Raw genomic sequence first — 24408 nt, 5'->3', positions numbered from 1 at the left:
ATCCGGACTTTCTCTAAGACACGAGGCCGAAGGTCCCCCTGTTTATCCATCCAGCCAGTAATTACTGAGCACTTACTCATGGCCCATTTCCACACCAGGCCCCAAGGACACTGCAGGGAACAAGGCAGACACCGCCCCTGCCTTCCCAGAGCTCAGTGGCCAGACAGCTGAGCTGCTGTGGTGCAGAGTGAATACAGTCGTAAACAGGAGGCGCAGGGGACTATGGGAAATAGGAAGGGGCCCTCATCTAGGTTTGGAAGGTTTTGGAAGGCTTCCAGGAGGAAGTGATCCCTAACTTGAACGGGTACGGGGAGAAGGAGCAAGCACGGTGCGTTCAGGGTTCGGAAGGGTCAGTACGACTTGGAGGGTCAGGTGTGGTGTGGGAAGGTAGAAGGTGAGGCGAGAGAGGGAGCCAGGGCCCAGACGGTGTGGGGCTTATAGGCCAAGTGAGGAGTTGGGGCACTGACAGGCCATCTAAGGACTTGACTGGTCCGTGGCTGGCAGGTTTGCGTGACACACAAAACCCTTCTGGGAGCAAAGTCGGAGGGCGGATTGGAGGGAGATGGGGGAGGCAGAATTGCATAGGCCTGTGCCCTCCCAGTTGTATCTGCATTTGGGACCTCCGTCCCTAAAGGTTTTTTTTTTTTTTTTTAATCTACCTTTTTATATTCACTTTTTATTTTTAAAGCATTATTTTATAGAAAAGGTAATGTGCACGTGGCACAAAATTCAATAGTACAAAACATTGTCAGAACTGTGCAGATCAAGTCATCTCCTTGTCCCCTACCGCCCCCAGACACTGAGACGACCAGGTCCCCATGTGGACTTCCGGCAACGGTCCGCATCTGCGTACCCATATACCTTATGATGGTAAACTCCACTCACCGTTTGCACCCTGTTGTCTCACTGAACACGTGTAAGCCACCCTTTACATCACGGCCTACAGGTGCTGCCTCATTTTCTGAAGGGCGATGTTATGCTCCATTGGATTAGTCAACCTCAGGCTATTTAAATAGGCAACTTTAGATTTGTTTTGAAATTTGATACCTTGGACAGTTTAAAGAATATTATTGAAAAAATCAAAGGAAGTCTTCTAAAAAGAATGCTCTCCCACTACACATTTTTTCTGTGCCTAATTATAGATATTCTTTGGTAAACAATTGCTATTTTTATTTCTTAATATAAAGTTGTTACTGTATTCCTAAGATAGAAGATGTAATTGTACTGCATGAAAATTTAATGTCAACGATTTTAGCCTTAGGCATTGGATCACATATATACAGATAATAGTCTAAAATTACTTGAAATTGGCTTGTCTGGCTTAACCATAATGAGGGGGATTCAAGAGCTATTACTTATTTCCGTAATTAGCATTCCACACTCCTTCACCTCCGTGAGGAAGCATAGCGTATCCAATCTGCCTCATTAGTTTGTACAACTAAGGTTTCTGAGTTTGGGTTTTGTTTTTTTACATCCAGCAGATACCTAAAACTGCACTGTAGCCACTAGCCAAAGGTAGCTATTTAAAATTAAATAAAATTAATAATTCAAGTCACACTAGCCACATTTCAAGTACTCAATAGCCACATGTGGCTCGCGGTTACCACCGTGGACAGTGCAGATACAGAACATTCCCATCACCCTCGAAACTGGACAGTACCATCTAAAGCAGAAGAGTAGTATGTTGAAAATTAACCACATTATTTCAAAAACAATTTTTTTCCCGTTTTTAAATTGGTTATTGTACAACCATGTTACAGGAGAAAGATGAAAGAACAAGGCATAACCATTCCTAAAATTCAACTCTAATCAATTCCGAAAATGTTTTAGTGTCTCCCTGCTGCCCTTGGGTTTATGGGTAAATGTCATAGTCTGGCATCCAAGTCTTTCTGTGTTGTGACTCCAGCCCATACGTATCTCAGCAAACTTGACCTCACAATCCGAACTCTGGCCCAGCTTCTCTGGTCCAAACCCCACAGAATTTTTGTCCGCGTTTGTTCATTCACTTTCCTGAAGTGCCCACCTCCTCCTCTGCTCCTTTTTCTACCTTTTGACACTGTCCCCACCTTTCAGAGCCCATCTGTACTGTTGCTTCCTCCTTGAGACGTCTCCCAGCCCCTCCCTCACTTTAGGAGTTAAAGACAAGCACTTCCTTCCACGGGTTAAGTGGGGATAGCTTGGGTGTGTTGAAGAGACTTTTCGTTGTATCTCTGTCTAATCCCCTGTGACACTCAGGGGAGTTGACTCTGAAGTCACACGGCCTGCCTGAGGAGTCCCGAGAGCAAGTGATCCAGGTCTCCTGCCGTGGCAGGACTCGGCCCCTCTACCTCTGCTCTCCTGGATTCGTTCCAGTTTCTTAATTACCTGTAAAGTGTAAGCGGCTGCTGATGCTGACCAGGGGATTTACAAATGCAGCAGACTGCAAGAGATTATAAAAAGAGATGAAAGAAGCAGAATTCTTTTCCTGATCGTTGGCAGGGTCCTAACCTGGTTTGTTCGGTCAGCTCTCTTGAATGTTCAGTCTGTAAATGGCTTTCACTTCGGGTATATATCGTGAACGTGACTGAGGCCAGTGCTCAGCAGAGACAGCACCTGCAGTGATCAGGGCTTACCAGTGAGCTGAGAACGTACCCCATTCCCTGGGAAGCTAACTACAAGAGCTAGCCGCCCACCGCCAGGCCAGCCCCGTGGCACACACAGCCACACCTGCTGTCACAGCAAATGTCTGTCCCCTCCCTGCACTGCTCCGTAACGTGGCCTCTGGGCCCCGGAGAACAGATTGCTCAGGGGCAAAACCATAGGCAGCCAACCACGGAGGTGTTCCACACAAAAGAATGCTCTCTGAGCTTTTTGCCACTGTTCTAGGTGGGAGAGTCAAAGTCTTGGAGGGTGGGCCTTCTGCCCAGCGTTCCCTGGTGTGCTGTGAGAGGTGTCCGAAAACAGAGCCTAGTGTTGGCCCCACAAATAGTCTCATATTTTTTATTGATTTGATTTTGTTTTCTCCCCGCCTCTGAGAGTTAAGTTTAGTATATTCTGCGCTCCTATTCTGCGTAACGAGTGCTAATGGGACAGGAACCTGCCTCTTTGTGTCCTGGCAGCTCTCACCACAGCTGTGGCCTGAAGACGGTGCCTGTGTCTCCTTTCCAGGGGGCCGCGCCCCTGCTGCTCTCTGTTTTGTCTTTTGAGGTCACAGTTAGTGGTGTTTCACACTGAACTCTCTCCCTGCCACTAGATGAAAAGCAAAGCTAAATCCCCAGACCCACGGCCTAGAACTGGGTGGTCCTGACAGAAGACTAGGGGATGCTGCGTTGTCTGTGGCCACCAGCTAACCACATTTGAAATCTAGGGTTGGAAGGACCATTCGGTGATAAGGTGGCTTTCTCCCCTCCATCGAGCAGGGACCCCAGCAAAAACCTGCTGCTGAGCCAGTGGTTCTCAAACTGTGGCCCCCATGCCACGGTAGCAGCATCACCTAGAAACTTGTTAGACACGTACATTCTTAACCCCACTATAGATTTCCTGAGTCAGAAACTTGGGGTGACCCCCAGCTGTCCATTAGAAGGAGCCTCTAGGGGATTGTGACGCATGGGCAGCGTGAGAACTGCTGAGCCTGGGTGAGCCCTCACGGGGCCAGTGGTGAAAGGTTTCTGGGTGTGGATGGCTTCTAGCCCGTTCCCATCACTGAGCTGCAGTCGTGCACAGGCCGTGAAGGCTGCCCACTTTCTCTTTTTGATCTGAGCTGTGTATTGAACTAGAATGTTGTGTCCCCGACTCTCATGAGCATGCTCCGGAGAGACGGTGAAGTTAGTGACTGCCTTTGCCACGATGCTGGATCACAGCCCTGAGCAGTCATCCTAGATGTGGTCTCCAGGCTGCCTCTCGGTGAGCTTCGCCTAGAGCCCTTCAGCACCGGCAGACTTCGGCATCTTTGTCACGTGCGGTGCAGCTCACGTGCCCCACAGCTTCTGAGCTGGGCCACTTGGAACTTGTACCTTTTCTTTTGATTCCACTGCCAAGACCAAGTTAAAACATCCTATAAAAATAAAAAAGTCCTGCAGCATCTCCTTCGGAAAGCAGGAAAGATTAGATCCTCCTAGCTGAGTCTCCAAGCTCACAGGAAAACAGGCTCCCGTTCTCCCACTGGCAAGGTCTCATTTCCTTGCATTGAGAAGGAGAACATGGGAAGGCAACCGCTCCAGCAGTCAGCAGGCCATCTTTCCTGAGGGGCTGTCCGCTCTCTCTGAGTATTGAAGTCTGTGGAGCACCATTCACATCTCAGTATTTCCTAGTCCTGACCCACACTCACTGTAGTTTTGCAGAATCTGAGCGTGAGCATCCGGACCTCTTCTGGTTGTGACCATGGCTGAGCCTTCTCCCTTCCATGCTGGTCTATTTCATCTGAGTCTCATCTCAGACTGCAGCCATTCGTATCACACTTTTGTTTTTCTAAAGATTTTATTTATTTATTTGACAGACAGAGATCACAAGTAGGCAGAGAGGCAGGCAGAGAGAGGAAGGGAAGCCAGCTCCCCACTGAGCAGAGAGCCCGATGTGGGGCTCGATCCCAGGACCCTGGGATCATGACCTGAGCCGAAGGCAGAGGCTTTAACCCACTGAGCCACCCAGGTGCCCCTCGTATCACACTTTTAAGTTCTCCCTCCAGCATTGAACCCAAAATGAATGTGTCCAGATGTGTGTCTTCAGATTGCTTTCTCTGTAGGCCTGCTCGGGGGAAAGAGCCCGCAGTTCCTTGGCATAGGACAGAAGCCCCTTTATGAAGGGGGCCAGATGCTCAGGACATTTCAGATCACGTAGAATTAGGCACAGTCCGTGTCTTTGGTAAAGTCCCTTAGAAACAACAAATCGCCAACCACTTCTCCTGTATCTTAGGACCCAGTCGAAAGTGTTTTTTTATTTAAAGGTTCCCAGTTCCAGGTGGGCCCCTGTCATCCAGTCCCTGTGTAGCGCCAGCATAAGCCAAGGGGCTGGAAAGGAAGACGAGCAGGTTATGGTGGTGGCTTCTCTTTACCCAACTGTGTGATTCTTCTCCTTCAGGGGGCAGCTCCACCAGCAGTGCTGTGAAAAGTGGACCCTGGTTAATGATGAGACCCAAGCCAAGATGGCCCGCATGGCTGCCGCAGCTGCCTGGGGTCTAGGTGAGGCCTCCCCCAAGGGCACCCCGGTCAAGGGAGGAAGAGGGAGGCTGGGGGCTCGCATTCGAGAAAGAAGGCACTGTGGCTCCAGGTAGAGACTTCAGGTCCACAAAAGCATCCAGAAATCTGTATCCACCTGTCCCTATCCTACCTGTCCCTTCTACCTGATGACCGTGACTGACTTACTAGATGCAGGTAAAAATGACCCATCCTGGGCATCCAAGGAAACCAATGAGCAAACATCAAAATCGAGATTATTTAGTAAGGTTTGTTTGCTATTTGTTAAACAAATTACTGGTTCATTTTTCTCTCTTTATTTAAATAAAATCTAGAACTAGAAATTTCCAACCTAGTATCCTGGTTCCACTGTCATTATCCTCTCTCCATATTTTCTGCTTTGCATGAGACCTCCTCCGTTTTCAAGTCTATGTCATGATCCCATATGGCTGCAGGAGTGCCACCCATCATGTCTTTATCCCTAGCAGGAATAAAGAGAGAGGACAACTTTCTGTCCCCTTCTATTTCTTAACTGTTTTCTAGAACTTTCCTAAAACACGAAAGTGAAGAGAATAGGATAGCAAATCCCCATATGCCCTCACCTTCTCCAACAGTTGTAAATATTTTAACAGTATTGGATTTTCCATTCTCCTCCTTCCTACTCAACACTCCCCCACCTTACTCCGATTCCCTGAGTATTTTAAGGCAGAGATTTCCTTTTAGTCCCTACAGACACGTGTAGGTTTCTGACACCGGGCCCCAGCTGTGAGAGGATTACTGTCCATCCCAGAGATGTTCTCAGTAGGAGGGGAAAGCATCCACAGGCTGTCCCAAGTGAGAGCTTCACCTGTGGAGTCCAGAAGAAGGTTACGTAACCTTCTACCTCCATTCCATCCCTCCTGACTCACAGAGCTTATATCCTTCCCGTTCATGAGCTCTGGGCTGGATCCAGAACATTTTTCAAAAACAAATTGCTTCCTGAGGAGTCATCGTTTGCCGTTTGCTTTTGCCCAGAGGCATCGAGAATGAATGAGCTGATGGTCTGGAGTGAAAGGCAGGAAAATGCCTTGTAAAATCAGCGGCCCTGCAGTTTGCGGCTAATGAGGCTGCTGTCTTTTCTGCAGATGGCCTTGGAAATGTTGGCATGTGATACATGCTTGCCCCATCAGGGAAAGTGAATATCTCTTCCCGGATGCAGCCATTTCCCCGGTCTGCCCTGACACAGAGACCACCGTGCAGGACCGAGCCCATCTTTCTCTTATGACAGAGCCTCTTAAAATCCCACCTCCCTCCTGAGGCACAGGTACTGCCGGAGTGAGACGGGCAGACTGTTTGTCTAATCCTGCCCCCTGTCTGGGTAACGGCCACTTTCAGTTGTTTAGGGAAAATGTAATTTCCAGCGTACCATTGAACTGTGAGCTGCTTTGCTAATAGGGAAGAAAGCCATTCCATCTCACCTCAGGAAACCTGAGAGTTCTCTGGGTTAATGAGGTGCTACATTAAAGCCTCTTGACTGGGAGGCTTTCTGTCACTCGGTTTCTCCCATCGTTCACAGAACTCCCTGGAGCAGCATTGGAGTCCTGTGTTTGGAAGACAGACCTGGCTTTGTTTGTTAAATTGGCTCGCGCAACCCTGTAGAGTGTAGAGAGTCTCTGTAGGGTTTTGCTACATCAGGCACGAGTTTGTCTTGTTTGAACCCCAAGCTAAATGCAAGTAACAATGACAAGGCCTGTTTGAAATGTTGCCTTAGCCCAGCCAGCTGATCCCCCTGACGCTTTTCTCTCTTTTGTGTGTGTGTGTGTGCGCGCGCGTGTGCATGTGCAGGTCAGTGGGACAGCATGGAGGAGTACACCTGCATGATCCCTCGGGACACCCACGATGGCGCGTTCTACAGAGCCGTGCTGGCGCTGCATCAGGACCTCTTCTCGTTGGCACAACAGGTAAAAACTTAGGTGTGCTCAGACCATCTGGCAAAGAAAAGAGAATTACATGTGCACTGTCAGTTCCTAGGCACGCTGTGCCTACGGAGAGGGGCTGATGTGCGTCCACCCTGTGAGCTCACGGGAGCCTAGGCTGTAGAGCAGAGTACTCAGGAATCGGCCAGCACAGCCGTTAGGGCCACTCTCTGCTCTGAGAGAGGACCGGGGAGTTCGGGAAGTTAACATTTACGTTGTTCTGGAATGAGCTTCTCAGGTCAACACTGCACGCTTTGATCACTTTCTTAACATTCTTCATAGTAAAGAGAAACCATGTGTCTCACCCGAGGAGGATGGAGACAGGAGCAGTCCCCCCCCTGCAGCAGGGGTCAGTAACAGCCTCTTCTAGCTCTGCAGCAGTGTCACACAGGGATGAGCTTCTGGGAGAGCTAGCACTGGGTTTGAGACTCCCGTGCTGGCCTCCAGAATAAAAGAGTGACGTAATCATATCCTGACAAGCACTGGACTGTCTGGGATGGGGTGCTGGGGTAAGTGACCTGAGCACCTGAGGGAGGGGGACACGGTCCCCATTCTCAAACATTCAAGGAAGAAAAGCTCCACGTGCAGGGTGTTTAGTGGATGAAACAGAAGACCTAAGCCACAGTCCCGTGGGCATGAGCAGAACTGAGGCCAGGGCCGTCCACATCACAGGCACAGAAGCCCCCATGGCATGGCAGGTTTGGGGATTCCTGTGCCAGGAGTGGAGGTGTTCCCTCATGAGGACAAGGCACTTAGAAGCCAGTGACGACCACGTGGGGCTAGTGAAAGTGTGCCCAGTTTAGGTTCACAAATGTGCACGAGGAAAAGATGAAAGAGAGCAGGTCTGCAGGCTGTCCTCTGGAGACCAAGAACGCAGAGCTTCGTCTCTAAGCCCACGTGTTTCCTCCCTAGTTACCCGGGATTCGGGGTGGTAAGCTTGAGGTTCCTAGACATTCTGTGTCTTCTGAGAAATCGGCTAACATTCTTTTTTTTTTTTTTTTTTTAATTTTTATTTATTTATTTATTTGACAGAGATCACAAGTAGGTAGAGAGGCAGGCAGAGAGAGAGAGAGGAAGGGAAGCAGGCTCCCTGCTGAGCAGAAAGCCTGATGTGGGGCTTGATCCCAGGACCCTGAGACCATGACCTGAGCTGAAGGCAGAGGCTTAACCCACTGAGCCACCCAGGCGCCCCATCAGCTAACATTCTTATTTAGCCTTACAGATCTGGTAAAAGGTTTCTTCCCTTCTTCGGGGAACCTTCCTCGTAAAATGAATGACCTCCAGCTAGCCGGCAAGCCTAAAAAAAAAAACAAACAGCCCCAGCCCCGGCCCAAGCCTCAAGCCCACAGCTCAGTTCTGTGGTTTTCTCTTTCTCTTCTAGTGCATTGACAAAGCCAGAGACCTGCTGGATGCCGAGTTAACCGCTATGGCAGGAGAGAGCTACAGTCGGGCATATGGGGTGAGTGTCAAACGTTCTGCACGGGGTTTAGAGGCTCATTCCAGTTCTTTTTTCAGACTGGCCGAGTGAGGACTCCCCGGCTGCTGGGAACATGCAGATACCCTGTCGCCAGAAGGAATGACTGAAATGAATCCCGGCTTTTGGATTGTTCGTGCGGTATTAAGTTGGAATGTGATTTGCTTCCATCAGGCCATGGTCTCTTGCCACATGCTCTCCGAGCTGGAGGAGGTCATCCAGTACAAACTTGTCCCGGAGCGACGGGAGATCATCCGCCAGATCTGGTGGGAGAGACTGCAGGTGAGGCTGCTAGAAAGCTGGGGGTAGCCCGCCCGCTCTCCCTCCCCCACTCTCGCTCAGCACATGCTCCCTGCCTCCCCGCAGAGGCTGGGGTGGCATTCGCCGCAAAGCACTCAGAGGCTGTGCACCTCATCCCTTAGCTGTGAGTGAGTGACCAGTTCTGCGGCCTCCTCTTACCCTTCTCTAGTAACACAAGAAAATGTCTGCAGTAAATGACGCTTACAGACAGCCTGTTGAGAACCGTAACCTCAGAATCAGTGGTTTTCGGCTTCAGCTGCCCGATAGGGTGACCTGCCTGGATTTTTAAAATCTGGATCCACAGGCCGCGTCCCAGACCAAATAAAACAGAATTTCTGGGGATAGACCCAGGATCTATCTCTTCAGCTGCCCCAGATGCTTCCAGTATGTGGCCGACACAGAACCACTGTTCCAAATGCACTTGTTGGCTGCCTGCATCGGCTTCTCAAACGGGGTTGCCTAATGTTTCAGCCGACTAACCCCTGCCGTTTACTGTCCCTCCGGTCACAGACATGCACAGTCTCTCTTCTACCGAAGTTTCCCTCACGGAGAAACTTCTCCAAGTCCTCCATCAGTGTTTTCCTTGTACATTCTGATCATTTGAGCATGAGGCGTGGTCATTTCCAGGTCTGGGAGTCAGCAGTCTTAAGTGTTCTTGGAAAGGACAGTTCTCCCATTCCTTGGAGTCGCTAGGAGGGCAAGTTCATTTGCAAATGAGAGAAAGCCTTCGCTGCTCCAGAAGCCGCTTGTCGCCTGTGCATCATAATCAGTGTCCTTGGTTTTACACTCTTCCTCTTGGCCCATCCACACCTACTTCCAAATTCTGTCTCCGAGCCAGTCAGGGTCTGTGGTTCCAAGCCCCTCAGTAGGCTGTGACAGGACCTTTTCACTGCAGGCTGCGTTCCTGTCTGGGAAGCTCAGGGCACATTCCACTGGCAAGGAAAGGTCAGCGGGCAAAGGGGTGTGTGTGAATGTAGTCGTTTGTGCTCTGAAGTGAGCACATGCGGTTCTTTCATATGTTTTATTAGCAATTATGAAATGCCCAGTGCATGTTTTGATGGAAAATTGTCAGTTGGACACCAGAAAAGAATTCCACAAAGCAAGCATTTCCCAACTGACTTGTACACACACACACACACACCCACACACCCCACCTTTTTTTTAAGTGCCCGTAATGGGTTGAATAGTTTCCAAATCAGAGATCTGATGAGTCTTCTGCCATTCTAATAAGGGAGGCTTTATCCAAATAGAGGCCCAGAGGGGAGTGGAATAAACGCGTCTTGGGGAGGGGAAACCCATGTTTAACTTTACCATCTCCAAGACACTGTCGGCATCTCAGGCCTTTGCGACTTTCCCACCTTGAGACAACAAGATGCTTTTTGGCTTACAAGGAGCCAGATTATTTCAGCATCTGGAAGAAACTAGCAGATGGTGAGAAGATCCCAAAACAGTCACTCAATGTACTTTTTCCTGTTTTCATAACTTTCCTAATCGCCGTTGTCACACTTAATGGGATGGAAAGATACGGTCCAAGACCTGAAAATAAAGCATTAAGTTTGTGGTAGGAACTTGGCTCTCGTGGGTGGCTTACTGTCCAAGCGCTCCATGAGCCACCTCTGTTGGAGAATGGCCATTTTGTGGTCAAGTCACTGAAGCTGAAATCCCCTGCCAGAGTCTCCCATGGGGCAATTTGAGGGGTCAGCCTGACTTGCCTTAGGTTCTTAATTTAGGCTCCCACTGGATCCTGTCATATTTAAAAGCCTGCAACCATTGTTGCTAGATAGTCAGACTCACCTCGTGGAGGATGGCTCCTTTGGTTCCATTTGTCTCTCAAAGGGACAGATTTGCCCACAGAGGGACAAGCCCTACTCCCTGGGTGGTTTGTCTCTGAGTCTGACTTCTTAGAGCGAAGGTGGAGGAGGCCCACTTACCCTCAGAAGTCTTCGATAGAAAATTACCTATCCCTTTTAATAACATCGAATTCCCTCTGTTTTTTAATTTAAAAGAATTTATATATATGAGTGAATGAGGCACTTTTCCCTCTATATGCAGTTTTTGATCAGAGACCAATGAAAATGAAGCCGAAGGAATCTCGGCTAGTCTTCGTGCATGTTCAGGCGTTAATCACTTCAGGACTGACGATGCCACTGCTCACAGGCAGCGTCATTTGAGAATTTACTTAAACTTCTCTTATGCTTAATTCATCTCCCAAATTTTGGATGATACATTTTTTCTAGAGATTTTATTTTTAGGTAATCTCTATAGCCAACATGGGGCTCTAACTCACAACTCTGAGATCAAAAGTCCAGGTCCCATCGACTGAGCCCCAGAGAAGCTGAAACAAAAAAATCAAAGTTAAAAATGCATTATTGGGGCACCTGGGTGACTCAGTTAAGCGTCTGCCTTTGGTGCAGGTCCTGATCCCGGTGTGTCAGGGTCAAACCCCACATCAGGCTCCCTGCTCAACGAGGAGTCTGCTTCTCCCTCTGCCTCTCAACCCACTCATGCTCACTCTCTCGCTCCCTCAAATAAATAAAGAAGAGCTGTATCAAAAAAAGAAGACTGGCTTTTTAAAAAAAAAATTGCATTATTTATACTCCAGAAAAGAAATGTAAAAGGTTTAATTCATGTCGCCCTCATCATAGCCCTATGAAGTTGGTACTGTCTTTACCTCATTTTAGCGGTTAAGTAACGTGTGCAGCGTCCCACATATGGAAGGTGGCAGGGCCAGGACTCGAGCATCAGACCTGTTACTCTCCTGACCCTTGGATTTGAGAGGTTCCTAAGAAGTGTTTTTCTTCACAGCACCCGTCTCTTGAGAAAGCTGAGGTTGTAAAAATGAATTTCTTTGTTGGTTCAAGGCAAGTCTTTCTGTTGCTTGTTGGGGGTTAAAGCTATAGCAGAGGACATGCCTGATTCTCCCTCCCGAACGTTCCAGGGCTGCCAGCGCATCGTGGAGGACTGGCAGAAGATCCTGATGGTGCGGTCACTTGTGGTCAGCCCTCATGAGGACATGAGGACCTGGCTCAAGTATGCCAGCCTGTGTGGGAAGAGCGGCAGGCTGGTGAGTGACCCCGCATAGGGTGGGGTGGGAGGCTGGGGAGGGAACAGCGCTCCTGATCCCATCCTGTTTATAACCCGGCCTGTCTTGTTTTTAAGGCCCTTGCTCATAAAACCTTAGTGTTGCTCCTGGGAGTGGATCCATCTCGGCAACTGGACCATCCTCTGCCAACAGTTCACCCTCAGGTGACCTACGCCTACATGAAAAACATGTGGAAGAGCGCTCGCAAGGTCTGTATCCCAACCCACGCGGCAGCAGACCGCTCGTCCCGAGCGCCCACTACCCGGCCTCTCGCCGCCTCGGGGCCCGGAAGGGAGCAGCACCCAAAGCGCCATGTTGGGGTTTGCACCTGTTAGGAAGCTGTTTGGCCCGATTTCCAGAGTGAATCGTATCTGAGGGCCTCCTGGATGCCGTTGATGGAACTGCTGCGTGAGGTCACGGTTATATTTCTTAGCAGACAGAGTGTGCGGGAACATAGAAAGGGCACAATTTCTGCTCCCCTCTCCCCCCGCCTCCCAAGAAAAGGTGGGCTGTTCAGTGCCCAAAAGGCAGCATATTTGTGAAAACACAGACTGGACATTTCACAAGACCACTTTGGTTTTTCCAACTTGTCGTCTCCTTCCCAGTCATCAGCTGGGATCCAGAAGCAGCAACACCCAGAGTGTCGCGCTGCATCCAGTAGGGAGCGTCTACTTGGAGCCGGCGCAGAATTCCTCTTCCTTTGTTTACAGACAGATCCTTCCCCGGACAAGGAAATAGCTGTGGCTCCCAGGGCCCGGGGTGGGGTGGTGGTTGGTTTTATTTTTTGAAATGATCTCCCTGGATGATGGTGATGATTAACAAAACGCTGTACCCAGGAAGGGTACAGGTACCCTGAGGCAAAATCAGCACCTGCTCTGGCTCCTCGTGCCCCTGACCAAACAGAGGGAGTGCCCTAGCCTTCCTCTCCCCTTTGTGGCCCACGGTGAGTCCTGCCAGGAGAAAGGAGCGCAGAGCCACCTGGGCAGCCGAGGCTGTGGAAGACACGCCGAAGGAAACCTGGGACGGTGTCTACATTGACTTCTTTTTGGGTGGCTGACTCTGGGACTGCAAAAGCGTCCCACGGTGGGATCGGGAACCCTGCACCCCAGTGCTGGGTTTTCAAGAGGGGTTCACTTTAGTAGGAATGGCCGGGTTAAACTCCGTTGTCCACGTGCATCGTTTGGGGTCTTGTTTTCTTTTTGTTGTTTTTGGGAGTTTGGTTTGGTCTGGTTGTACGTCTCTGCAAACTTCCCGGGCCAGAGCACTTCTGATTCAAAGTCCAACCTTCCTCCAGGCAAATGAGAAAAACAGAAGATGCTGGATCTGAGCGTGGTCTGGTTTCCTTCCTGGGTACAGAGTCCCAAGTGTTTGAACGTCCTGCCGAAGGCAGGCAGCAGGAGCCTCTTGGCTAATGTCTCAACCAGGGAGTGGCTCCTTTCAACAAATGACCACAGCCCAACCTCTCTACACATTACAGCCTCTTCTCAGAGCCCAGACTCCGATGGGAGGCCATGAAACGGCAGGCATTAGAAATTCAGAAACCTCTTTGAAGTCAGGTGCTTGGACTTCAAGCCCAGACCTAGGGCTGTCGCATCTTCACAGGAGCTCAGGAGTCACTCACAGAGAACCAGCTACGTAATAATCGCACTACTGAGCAAGCCCCTTTTCCTCTCTGAGCTTGACTTTCCTCCACTACAAACAATTCAGTAAGCCTTGTATCCTGCCTTGTCTAAGGCAGGTAAGAGAGTTTGAGAAAAGCAGAGCCTGCTCTGCAGGAAGGCGTCAGGCACAAGGGGTATGTCCCGTGTTTTCCTAGACAAGCCACTTCCCACAATCTAGAGACAGGCGAGTCTTTCCGTGAAACCTCACCAAGCTGAGGACATGGGTCTTGCTCGCCAACCGGGCGTACAACGCGCAGCTGAAACTCTGTGCCCAAGAGAAACCCCTTCCTCTGATCGCCCAGTCCTTCATCTGTAAGAAAGAAAGAATCCATTTTTCCCTCCTCGCTTCCCAGAGGTGGAGAAAAGAGCATATTTTAGTAGAACACTTTGTATTCCTTCAAAATAAGTGGTCTCCACGCCGTGCAGTAGAAGGATATCGATTCTCCGGTGCTGGATAGATTTTCTTAATACTGAGCTTCAAATCCAAACTACTATGCAGCCCTCCCTGGTTTGGGTGGTTTATTTTTTGTTCAGCGCTTGGCTGAGTCTCCTGAAAGGAAAGTAAGCTGTGTGTCTGGACTGCCAGCGATGCAGAGCGTGTGGGCTCCGAACAGCCTTGGCATCCCAGCTCCTGCTTCAGTCAGTCCTCACATGCTTGACGGGCACACGCTCCGCACACCAGCTTACCAGTCCCCCTTCTCGGGCTGGATCTTTCCAGTGCTGTCTCTCCCTTCTTCCTTTCCTTCTTAATCAGCTGTAAGTCTGGTCAGTGCAGTTCTCGTAGAGGAAAAAACTACAGAAACATTTATCACTTCTCAGGTGCGGGCTGCTAATGTAGTTCATTTTTCAAAGCCAGGGTGAGTAATGGAACCCCGTGAAGGCAGCTGTCTGGGTGTGGGGGTGGGGGAACAGGTGTCTTGTTAACTGTCAGAACATCTGCCTGTCCGCCCTGTCCCCATGTGCGGATTAGCTGCCTGACGAGTTGTTAGTCACATCATTCTGGCTCTGGGGTGAGCCATGTCAGTTGATGCTAATTAATTCCTTATGTTGAAACGTGTCTGAGGTTGGTCCTGGCCTCCAAGCCATGAGTTGTATTTTCCTTGAAGACCATCACGACTGACATGTTTCAATTTTTAAAAAAAAAATGGAAGGAGACCATTCTGACCTTATTTATTTGAAATGTTGATTCCCCCCCCCATTTCCTTCTGCAGCAAAGAACACATCACCTCTTTTTCACTCTCTCGCATACAGTCCCCCCTCCCACTGTCATGGTGGACTTACATTCCACCATTTTTTCCACTGGAGCTTTTCATGTCTGTATGCTCTGTCTCCACCTGTGAAGCCCTTTAAAAATAGTGGGGACCCCACTTACCAGGATGCTGGTGTGAGTGGACGTGGGGCTTCTAGAGATGGCTGTTACCTTAGTCCCAGATCTCTGACTCTGTGTCTCTGCCCTTCCCTCTTTCAGCTCCCTGTTCCTAACCCACGTGGTTCTGCTCACTTTGTATCAGGTCCCGTAGTGTAGATAGATCGAAAGGCTTGAGGATGCTGTGAAGGTTTCGCTCCTAAGCCACCCCGTTCACCTAGACGTCTGTCTGCTCAGCCACTGTCCTCCCCCCTGCTTTGCTCGGATGGACAGATGAGGGCCTTCACCCCATGTCTGTGCTCTTACTTGAGTACTGAGGGTTCTGTCGGACTTTTAAAACTATAGTTTGGGCTCTCCTGGAGTGTCCAAGGTACTTAGAGTTCTAAACAAGTACGAAAGTTGTACGGGCCTGGAAACAGTGCCCCAAGGAGCCTGGTTTTGCCCCCTGTGTGTTGCTGGGAAGTAAGCAGTTGTTTCACATTTCTTCCTGTGGATTGTTCTTTCGGGGTAATCAGGCAAGGAGCTTATGGAAGTAGCAGTACAGTTAGCCAAGGAGAGCCGAGGCTTGAGTTGGAAGAGTATGAGTCTTCTTGAAAAGCCCAGCCCTCTCCCAGTGCCATGCCCTGGGCCGCCTGTTCTAGGGCATCCTTGCCCTGTGCTCCAGGGTGCTCTCCTGGGAGTGGGGGCTGGCTCACGGGCTCATCAGATGATCCGGGGGTTCTCTCTCGTGAGGCCAGGCCGAATGCTGAGCGGCTCCCGTGCTCTTGTCTTGTGCAGATCGACGCCTTCCAGCACATGCAGCACTTCGTGCAGACCATGCAGCAGCAGGCCCAGCACGCCGTCGCTACCGAGGACCAGCAGCACAAGCAGGAGCTGCACAAGCTCATGGCCCGGTGAGGGGTCCCTGCTGGCCGGGGCCGGTCGCGCTCCCGTCCCCCCCCCGCCCCAGCAGCCTCTGCAGCGTGGCGGGAAGACTCAAGCCTCCCTGGGCAGCGAGCTCCCGAGGCCATTCTCACCTTTTGCAGTAGGAACCCCAGGCAGCATCAGATGGTGCTGAGCTGGGGCCTCTGCTGCTCTCTGCCCAGGACTGGGCCCCAGGGCATCCAGGTGCTGCTGCCTTCCTGGTGTCTGGCTGAGAGTTGGACCCCTTGGCGGCCAATGCCAGCTCTGCTGCTGCTTTGATGTGTGACTCTGGATGGGTCACTTAACCACTCTGCCTCAGTTTCCTCATCATACAAAAAGGGGATGCTAAGGGCTCCTGTTGGTTGGGGCGGTAGGTGGTATGAGGGTTAATAGAATAAACACGTTGACCATTTAGAGCAGTACCTGGAAGAGAGTAGCAATCAGTAAATATGGGCTGTTATTGTTATCATGGTAAATACGATCTGTTATAAATGATACATATCATTATAACGTATAACATGGTGCATGTTGTATATATATATATATATATATATATATACACACATACAATATAATATGTCAATATGTAGTCTGTCATTTATTATAAACTGAGGAGAAGGGAGAAATGAGGGGAAGCCAATAGCAAGCAAGAGGAAGAGACACTCAGCAGCCAGCACCCCCCACCAAAAACTAAAATCAAGGCAGGCAGGTCCGTATAGACCTACCCTGTAGCAGGTACTGGTCAACGCTGACATTGAAACACAGGTCAAGGAGAAGAGCTGATACCCTCCAAATGCATTCCTCAAGCCCGTTTCTTCCCTCCTGTGTGGTTGAAAACCCTGTGCTTCCATCCCGTTGCTTCCAGGGAGCAAGTGTAGATAGGCTTGGCTGACAAAATGGGCCATTCTCCTTGCTGGGGGGCGGGGGGTGCTATCATGTGGGGGTAGCGGCATGGGGGTCGTTTCTCTGTCCCCAGATGTTTCCTGAAGCTCGGGGAGTGGCAGCTGAACCTGCAGGGCATCAACGAGAGCACCATCCCCAAGGTGCTGCAGTACTACAGCGCGGCCACGGAGCACGACCGCAGCTGGTACAAGGTAGCCCCGCCCCCCCGGGGGGACCCCACCCCTCCCAGCCTTGCGGGTGCCAGTCCTGGGCTGGGGATTCACCTGTTCGCACGCCAGGAGCTAGTCTGTCAGAGCCCTTACGGGCTTCACTGTACAGGAAGATAGAGTCTTATTGGAGAAACACTTCATCATGCCGTTATTCTGTGCATGGCGCGGGGGAATGCTGTCGTCTTCTAGATGCTGAGCTGATTGTTTGCCCACGAGCATCTGGACGCACGGTTAATCTCTGGAACTTTATCTTCCCTTGGGTCATCTGTTCCTACCCGGCTTCTTCCTGATCTCCATCCCTGCCTGCTTCTCCTCTAAGAAATTCACTTTCTCTGTTTTTATTGGAAAGCTCTGGGTAACATCCTGTTATGGCGTAGGGAACTTTTCAGGAAGATAAACAGAATTAGGAAATGTATCAAAGATGTGGTTGAGTGGGAGAGGAGGGGTTTGGGAAAGAGCACGTAGCCTTAGTTTTTAGGTCTTCCCTGAGGGACCTACCTCCCAGTAATAGCTGATTGGTACACCAGACGCCATTGATTTCTTTCCAGCATTTCCTTAACTTGCTAATACTTTGCACATTAACCCCTCTGAGATCAAAACATATATCTGAAAACACAGAAGCATGTACAGTAAAACTTGTACCCTGATTGAAGCATACTTCATTCTGATCTGAAAAATCCCTGTTTCATGGCAGCAGCAATAATTACTCTATCTGGGACAGCCCCAGTTCTAGGCTGGAAAAATAGATCGGATAAACCCTGGATTAGCTAGAACCTTACCAACTGGAAGTGTCTCCTAACCAGGTTACTTTCCTTCCCTCACATTCTAGAAAATAAATCACAAGGGAAAAAAAATTGGTTCCAGGAATTTCAGGCTTTCCTTTGTATGGGTCCTTTTGGGTTTATGCTGTCTTACTGTAATGGTGCGGTCCTGTGTGTGTGCAGAGACTGTTTCCGTCTTGCTCACCATGTCCCCTGGCTCCATGCCTGGCACATAGTGGGTAAAACAGAGCTACTGAATAAATGAAGGTGTGAGGACACAGGCTGGGTCAGTGCAGAATTGTGACTCATCAAATAAAGGTCAGTTATGATCGACCTACTCTGCTTAGGTAAAAAAATGGACTCATTTATGTTAAAGAAAGATTTTAGCAAGGGATGCAAAGGAATTTCCCGATTATCCAGAAAGTATATCCCTTGCAGGATTTAGTGTCCTGCCATCACTGCAAACTCGCAAGGCCCCAGATCGGTGCTGCACCACAGGTCACCGCAGCTCAAAATCACAGAGCGTGGGTGGTTCCTCCTTTACCAAAATAAGCACCAAAGACTTCTCCCAGCAAACAGTCAGTGGACATCGGTTTTCTGACAGGCCACACACGAGCTGGATGGGAGAGCTGGACAGATGAGCGACATTTCCCCCGTGGCGTGTTCCTCTTGATGTGCTCCCTTTCCCACTGACCTAGGACCTGGTTAAGACTTTGACCATCACGCCCCTACACGTGTGCTCTCGTAAATGATGTTTCACGTACGGCTGCCAAAGGAATCTTTAAAACCTAGAATGAAACGGGACCTCTTGGCCTAATACGTTAGCCTGTCCACAATCCGACCCTGCCCTTTGCTAATCTTCCCCCTACTGCTGTCCATCACGGACTATGCTCCAGTCGGATCTGTTTCTTTGTTTCTTATGAACTGCCCTGTGCTGGCCACGCTGCATCTTCGTCCCTGAGCTCCCCAGGCTGGGAGGTCCCTGTTGTTGTCCTCTTGTCCCTGCCTTGCCCATCGAAGGCTGCTCTTCAGCCCCTAGCCCAGAAACCCACCTCCACGAAGCCTTCCCCGACCCTGGCCTGCCTGTTTGTCTCTCATCGCTCCCTCACGTTTGCCTGTCCTCGGGTTGCTGGGCGCCCACCAGACCAGGAGGCCTCTGAGACAAGGACCTGGCTCGCTGCTCTTCGGATACTCCTCCCCCCCCCCCGACCCCCCACAGCCCTCACCACTGTCCTGCCACAGTAATGAAGGAATCAGGCTGAATCTGGTAAAAGGCCCCACTCCTGAGTGCTTTTGGTGAAGTTTTGTTTTGCTGGCCACTGAGAAGGAAGGGCAGGCCCAGCGCCCTGGCTCAGCTTTGGCCTCACGCTCCTCTAAGGCCTTGGCGCTCAGGCCTCCTCCTCGGCTCTCGCCCCACGCAGGCCTGGCACGCGTGGGCAGTGATGAACTTTGAAGCCGTGCTGCACTACAAGCATCAGAACCAAGCCCGTGACGAGAAGAAGAAGCTGCGGCATGCCAGCGGGGCCAACATCACCAGCACGACCACCGCCGCCACCACCGCGGCCACGGCCACCACCACCGCCACCAGCACCGAGGGCAGCAACAGTGAGAGCGAGGCCGAGAGCACTGAGAACAGCCCCACCCCGTCTCCTCTGCAGAAGAAGGTCACTGAGGTACTGTCCCTCCCTCCCCCAGCGAGGGCTGAGCCCGGCACCGGGCGCTCTGAGGAGTGGGGCGGTGGTGGCACACGGAGGGTCTTGGGTTTCGCTCTGAAGGGAGAGGAAGCTGGGTGGTGTGGCTTATTTGCCAGCCGACAGTGTTCGAGCCCATGTTTGTGTTGGAGGCGCTGCTTTAGCCCCCAAGCCAAAGACTGAGTTTGTGGTCATCCTTCCCACGAGAATGAGCTCATCCCCTTAAAGCCTGCACCTGGCCATGTGGGTGGCCACGTGGGTGGCCGTGCGCATCTGCGGGTCCGCTTGAGGACAGGCCGGCGGGATCCATCCTCTGCTTTTTCCTCTCCGCCCACCGCCCCGTCCCGCCTCCTCCCCTCTGGCCGTCCTTTCAGAGTGCATGGGGGCAGCTGGCAGGCCCAGAGAGCAGCGTGTTCCTTCTCAGCCCGCTCTCTCTGCCACCCCTGTTTAAGAACCCACCATTAGTCCAAGGTGATAGCGACTGTGACACAGTCGGCATTTCCTGAGTGCTCGCTGTGAGCCAGTACTAATCAAGAGGCTTCTTGTGCAGTAACTAATTTAACCTCATAACCTCTTTGAGGCAGGTATGTTCGTATGCTGTGAGGCCCCTTTTACGGAAGAGAAACTAAGCCAAGAGCGTCCATTAACATGCGTGTGTTCCAACAGGATTTGTCCAAAACCCTCCTGATGTACACCGTCCCTGCCGTCCAGGGCTTCTTCCGTTCCATCTCCTTGTCACGAGGCAACAACCTCCAGGACACACTGAGGTATCAGAGCTGGCAGGGCCCCTGACGGGCCGTGTGCACAGCCGGACAGGGAATTACTCGTGTCCTCCTTCCCCACCCTGATGAGCACGTCCAAGAGGAAGGCTGACCAGCCTCCACCTGCCCAGGCCGGGAAGGAGGCGCGGCCTGAGCGCGTGCACTCTGGCAGGGAGGGAGACGCGGAGCTGTTCGTGGCAGTAGTGCTGAAAGACCCTCAGCTTTTTTTCTTTTTATTTGTTTATTTGTTTATGTTATTTGTTTGAGAGATAGTGAGTGAGAGAGAAGGAATGGGGGAGAGGCAGAGGGAGAAGCAGGCTCCCCACTGAGCAGGGAACCCAACATGGGGTTGATGTCAGGATCCTGAGATCATGACCTGAGCCAAAGCCAGATGCTTAACTGACTGAGCGACCCAGGTGCCTCACCTCAGCTTTGAGACACCACTTAGAGTGGCCCAAACAAATGGCACAGACTGGCCAGCCCAGAGACTGTGGGTGACAGGGGCAGCTGAGTCCTGCATTTACGTGACTTTCTGTGTGTGCAAAGATTCTCCATAGGTCGTCCCTGGGCTCCTCAGTTAGATCTCTGAGCTTAGACGATACTGCACCGTCTACATTATCTGGAATAAAATAAGCATTAACTTGGGATGCCCCTCCTGGTGTTGACCCAAGTATTCCACTTGATCTTAGCCAAAAGGCAGAGAAGCGATTGACCCAAGTATTAACAACCGTCACCAACCGCCCTTCCCTGGTGGTCCCCGAGACCACACACTATAGAACCACTGATTTGAGGCCCTGCCAATTATTCTTTTTTTTTTAAGAGTTATTTATTTTAGAGAGAGGAAGTATGAATGGGGGGAGAGAGAGGGAATCCTCATGCAGACCCCCGCTGAGCACAGAGCCCGATGTGGGGCCCGATCCCAGGACCCTCAGATCATGACCTGAGCCAAAATCAAGAGTCAGACACAACTGACTGAGCCACCCAGGCGCCCCTTTGCCAATTATTCTTTTCTCAAGAGTCTTAAAGATTATAAAAATAAAAAAACAAAAACTGGAAAACTCGATTTTCTGTCATTTTCTTACTTGTCTTCTCCAGAGTCCTCACCTTATGGTTTGACTATGGTCACTGGCCAGATGTAAATGAAGCCTTAGTGGAAGGGGTGAAAGCGATCCAGATCGACACTTGGTTACAGGTAAGGCGGGCTCAGGTCTCCCCCCTGCTCTGTCTCCCCCTGGGCTCATGCGGTGATCAGTGAACAGCGGTAAGGGAGGGCGGGATGGGTCCCAAGGTCGAGACTCCATATTTTCTTTAGTTTCTCCCAGAGAACTGAAGGGAGTGAACTCTTTCAGAGTTCCACAGCATCTGCCACAACAGGTTTCGAGAGCTGGTCAGTGCCCAGAATAACAAGTAGTTGTTTCTGCCCCTCACGCGCTGCGCACCATGTCTCTCTGAATCCAGGTCATACCGCAGCTCATCGCGAGAATCGATACGCCCAGGCCCTTGGTGGGCCGCCTCATTCACCAGCTTCTCACAGACATTGGCCGGTACCACCCCCAGGTATGTGGGCCCCCGGGCAGTTCCTCCTTGAACCATGGACCTTTCCATCTGGATCCCGGCCTTTCCTAAGGCTGCTCTAGGGGCATAAGGCAGGAACCAGGAACCAGGCATCCCCTCTGTCTGGCTGGCGGGCCCAGGCCCAGGGCCTTCCTGAAGAGAAAGACCCCCCACCCCACCCACCCCAAGACTGAGTGGGGGTGTCACTCAGTGTCAGCAGCATCTTCTCCGTCTCTCTCATCTTCCTGAAAGTCCGAGTTTGCGAGTGTTCCTTCCATGTCTGCCTCAGGCCCTCATCTACCCACTGACCGTGGCCTCTAAGTCCACCACGACGGCCCGCCACAACGCAGCCAACAAGATCCTGAAGAACATGTGCGAGCACAGTAACACCCTGGTCCAGCAGGCCATGATGGTGAGTCCGGCCCGCGCCGGTGCTGCCGGCAGGAGGACCTGCTGTCTCTCCCACACAGCCTTTCAGTCAGTCAGCTCATCCTCGGTGCCTCTCGCTTGCCCCCTTTGGTCCAGGTGAGCGAGGAGCTCATCCGCGTGGCCATCCTCTGGCATGAGATGTGGCACGAAGGCCTGGAAGAGGCCTCCCGTTTGTACTTCGGGGAGAGGAACGTGAAGGGCATGTTCGAGGTGCTGGAGCCCCTGCACGCCATGATGGAGCGGGGCCCCCAGACTCTGAAGGAAACATCTTTTAATCAGGTATGGGGTGAGAAAGCATGGCATGACATGACCCAAAGCCTTTACCGGACCCCTTTCCCTCTGGCCTTCCTCTTGACGTGACTAAAACATGTTCTGACGGAGGTCACGGGATATAGAAACACCAGCAATTTGATCGTCACGAACTTATGAGAACCCTCCCCGACTTTAACCAGAAAACCATGAGATCCTTGCTGAGCTCATCTTGCCTCTCCTTCCTTTGCCCATAAGCCGTCCCAGGACTGGGGCCTCCAGGACGGGGCCTCCCCACTGCCCTGGCTGAGCCTTGAGAAGGGCCACAGCCGCCATCCAGCCGTAGCGTGCGGCCGAGCAGTTGTGCCGTCTGGTTGGGGTTTCCGCACGGGGCGTGGTCCACACTGGACGGCTCACAGACGTGCCCTGCTTCCCCGCCCAGGCATATGGTCGAGACCTAATGGAGGCCCAAGAGTGGTGCAGGAAGTACATGAAATCCGGGAACGTCAAGGACCTCACCCAAGCCTGGGACCTCTATTATCATGTGTTCAGGCGTATTTCTAAGCAGCTGCCCCAGGTAGGACCTCTGGGCTCTAGCGGCATTCACCATCATCATCCCTCGGGTTTTCCTCTTTGTGAACGTTCTGACACTAACTCTAAAGCCTCTGGTTTTACTTTTATCTGCAAATTCTAGGACAAGTCATTGCTGTTAGCAATCTATTAAAAAAGCCCCTCCCTGCCGGCAGCCAGCTGACCCCTGTGGTACTTGTTCGCAGCTCACCTCCCTAGAGCTGCAGTATGTGTCCCCCAAACTTCTGATGTGCCGGGACCTCGAACTGGCCGTGCCCGGAACGTACGACCCCAACCAGCCGATCATTCGCATTCAGTCCATAGCGCCGTCCCTGCAGGTCATCACCTCCAAGCAGAGGCCCCGGAAGCTGACGCTCATGGGTAAGGACGCCTGCGCTCCTGCCACCTGCAGCCCCCCAACCCTGGCCGAACCCCTCCCCTTTTCTGAGGTCTCCGCTCCCCGTCCACACCACTCATCTTCCCATGCGGCCTCTCTCCCGGGTTTATGGAGAGAGAAACAGAGCACAAGCAGGTTCCCCATCACATCGTCCCCAGGATTCCTCGTCTGTTCACACCGTTGCGGTGCTCACGGGAGGCCTGAGTGCGCTGCAGAGCAGGCGGAGGGGACCGCAGAGGCGTGCGGCGTGGGCATGTGGGGAGGCAGGCAGCTGCAGGGGACTGACAGGGCCAAACAAAGGGGCATCCGGGGTCAGGTGTGGTAGGTGACGAGCAGGGCCAAAGAAGGGGCTCCTGAGCTCTCGAATGTTCTCCCTTACCATCATGGTCTCTCTCCGTGGGAAATGGCTGTGTAAAAGGAACAAACTGATGTGGAAATGAGTTCTCACAGTGAGCTCTGTGGCCTACCTGGGGTGGCTACGGGAGGCCCGGATGCTCTGACGGCCCCCCGAGGGTTCTCACTTTCAACACAGCTCATGCTTTTTAATGCAGTAGTTACTCACCAGCCCAGTTCGTCATGGTTCCCAGGAGATCATCTCTCCGTGGGCTGGTGTCTCCTGATACTCAAACATGGGTCAGTCAGGTTCGCCATAGTATTTCCTGAGAGACTTGAATGAAGGACCTGTTTCCTTCTGTGAGCAGAGTCAAGAGAGCCAACAGTGAGAAGCTATGACTCACCCCACCCTCCAGACCCGAGAGGGCAAGGAGCCCATCGAGAACACATAACCTAGAAAGGGAGGCCATCCACCACTGGAGCTGTAGCCCAGGGGGAGGAACACTGGAAACTTCTAGAACCAGAGCCTGGCCCGTTGTCAGGAGCAAACCCTTTGGCCTCTCCCTCTTCCCACCCTCTGATTTCCCTCCTGCCAGTGCCCCCGTTGGCCAAGCCCAACTGGGAACTGAGGTGATGCAGTCCCCAGGAGCCAGGCTTCAC

At 51.6% G+C, this 24408-nt stretch overlaps 1 protein-coding gene across 2 annotated transcripts in view; it reads left to right on the top strand.

Annotated features, from left to right (window-relative positions):
* MTOR (mechanistic target of rapamycin kinase) overlaps window positions 1–24408 on the top strand; it is a 125840-nt gene that overhangs the window by 88150 nt on the left and 13282 nt on the right. For both annotated transcript variants that reach the window (XM_032863392.1, XM_032863393.1), the window contains exons 31-46: window positions 5056–5156; window positions 6975–7090; window positions 8487–8564; window positions 8754–8861; window positions 11818–11943; window positions 12039–12170; window positions 15766–15881; window positions 16868–16985; window positions 19186–19437; window positions 20122–20222; window positions 21312–21408; window positions 21675–21773; window positions 22060–22182; window positions 22296–22478; window positions 22891–23025; window positions 23225–23399. In XM_032863392.1, the coding sequence (XP_032719283.1) occupies window positions 5056–5156; window positions 6975–7090; window positions 8487–8564; window positions 8754–8861; window positions 11818–11943; window positions 12039–12170; window positions 15766–15881; window positions 16868–16985; window positions 19186–19437; window positions 20122–20222; window positions 21312–21408; window positions 21675–21773; window positions 22060–22182; window positions 22296–22478; window positions 22891–23025; window positions 23225–23399 (2060 nt within the window). The remainder of the gene's footprint in view (window positions 1–5055; window positions 5157–6974; window positions 7091–8486; window positions 8565–8753; window positions 8862–11817; window positions 11944–12038; window positions 12171–15765; window positions 15882–16867; window positions 16986–19185; window positions 19438–20121; window positions 20223–21311; window positions 21409–21674; window positions 21774–22059; window positions 22183–22295; window positions 22479–22890; window positions 23026–23224; window positions 23400–24408) is intronic.

The sequence above is a fragment of the Lontra canadensis genome, unplaced genomic scaffold, assembly GCF_010015895.1.
Source record: "Lontra canadensis isolate GAN:19392208 unplaced genomic scaffold, GSC_riverotter_1.0 scaffold25, whole genome shotgun sequence".
Taxonomy (NCBI): Eukaryota; Metazoa; Chordata; class Mammalia; order Carnivora; family Mustelidae; genus Lontra; species Lontra canadensis.
Note: the sequence above shows the minus strand (reverse complement) of the source record. Positions and strands in the feature narration are given on the sequence as shown.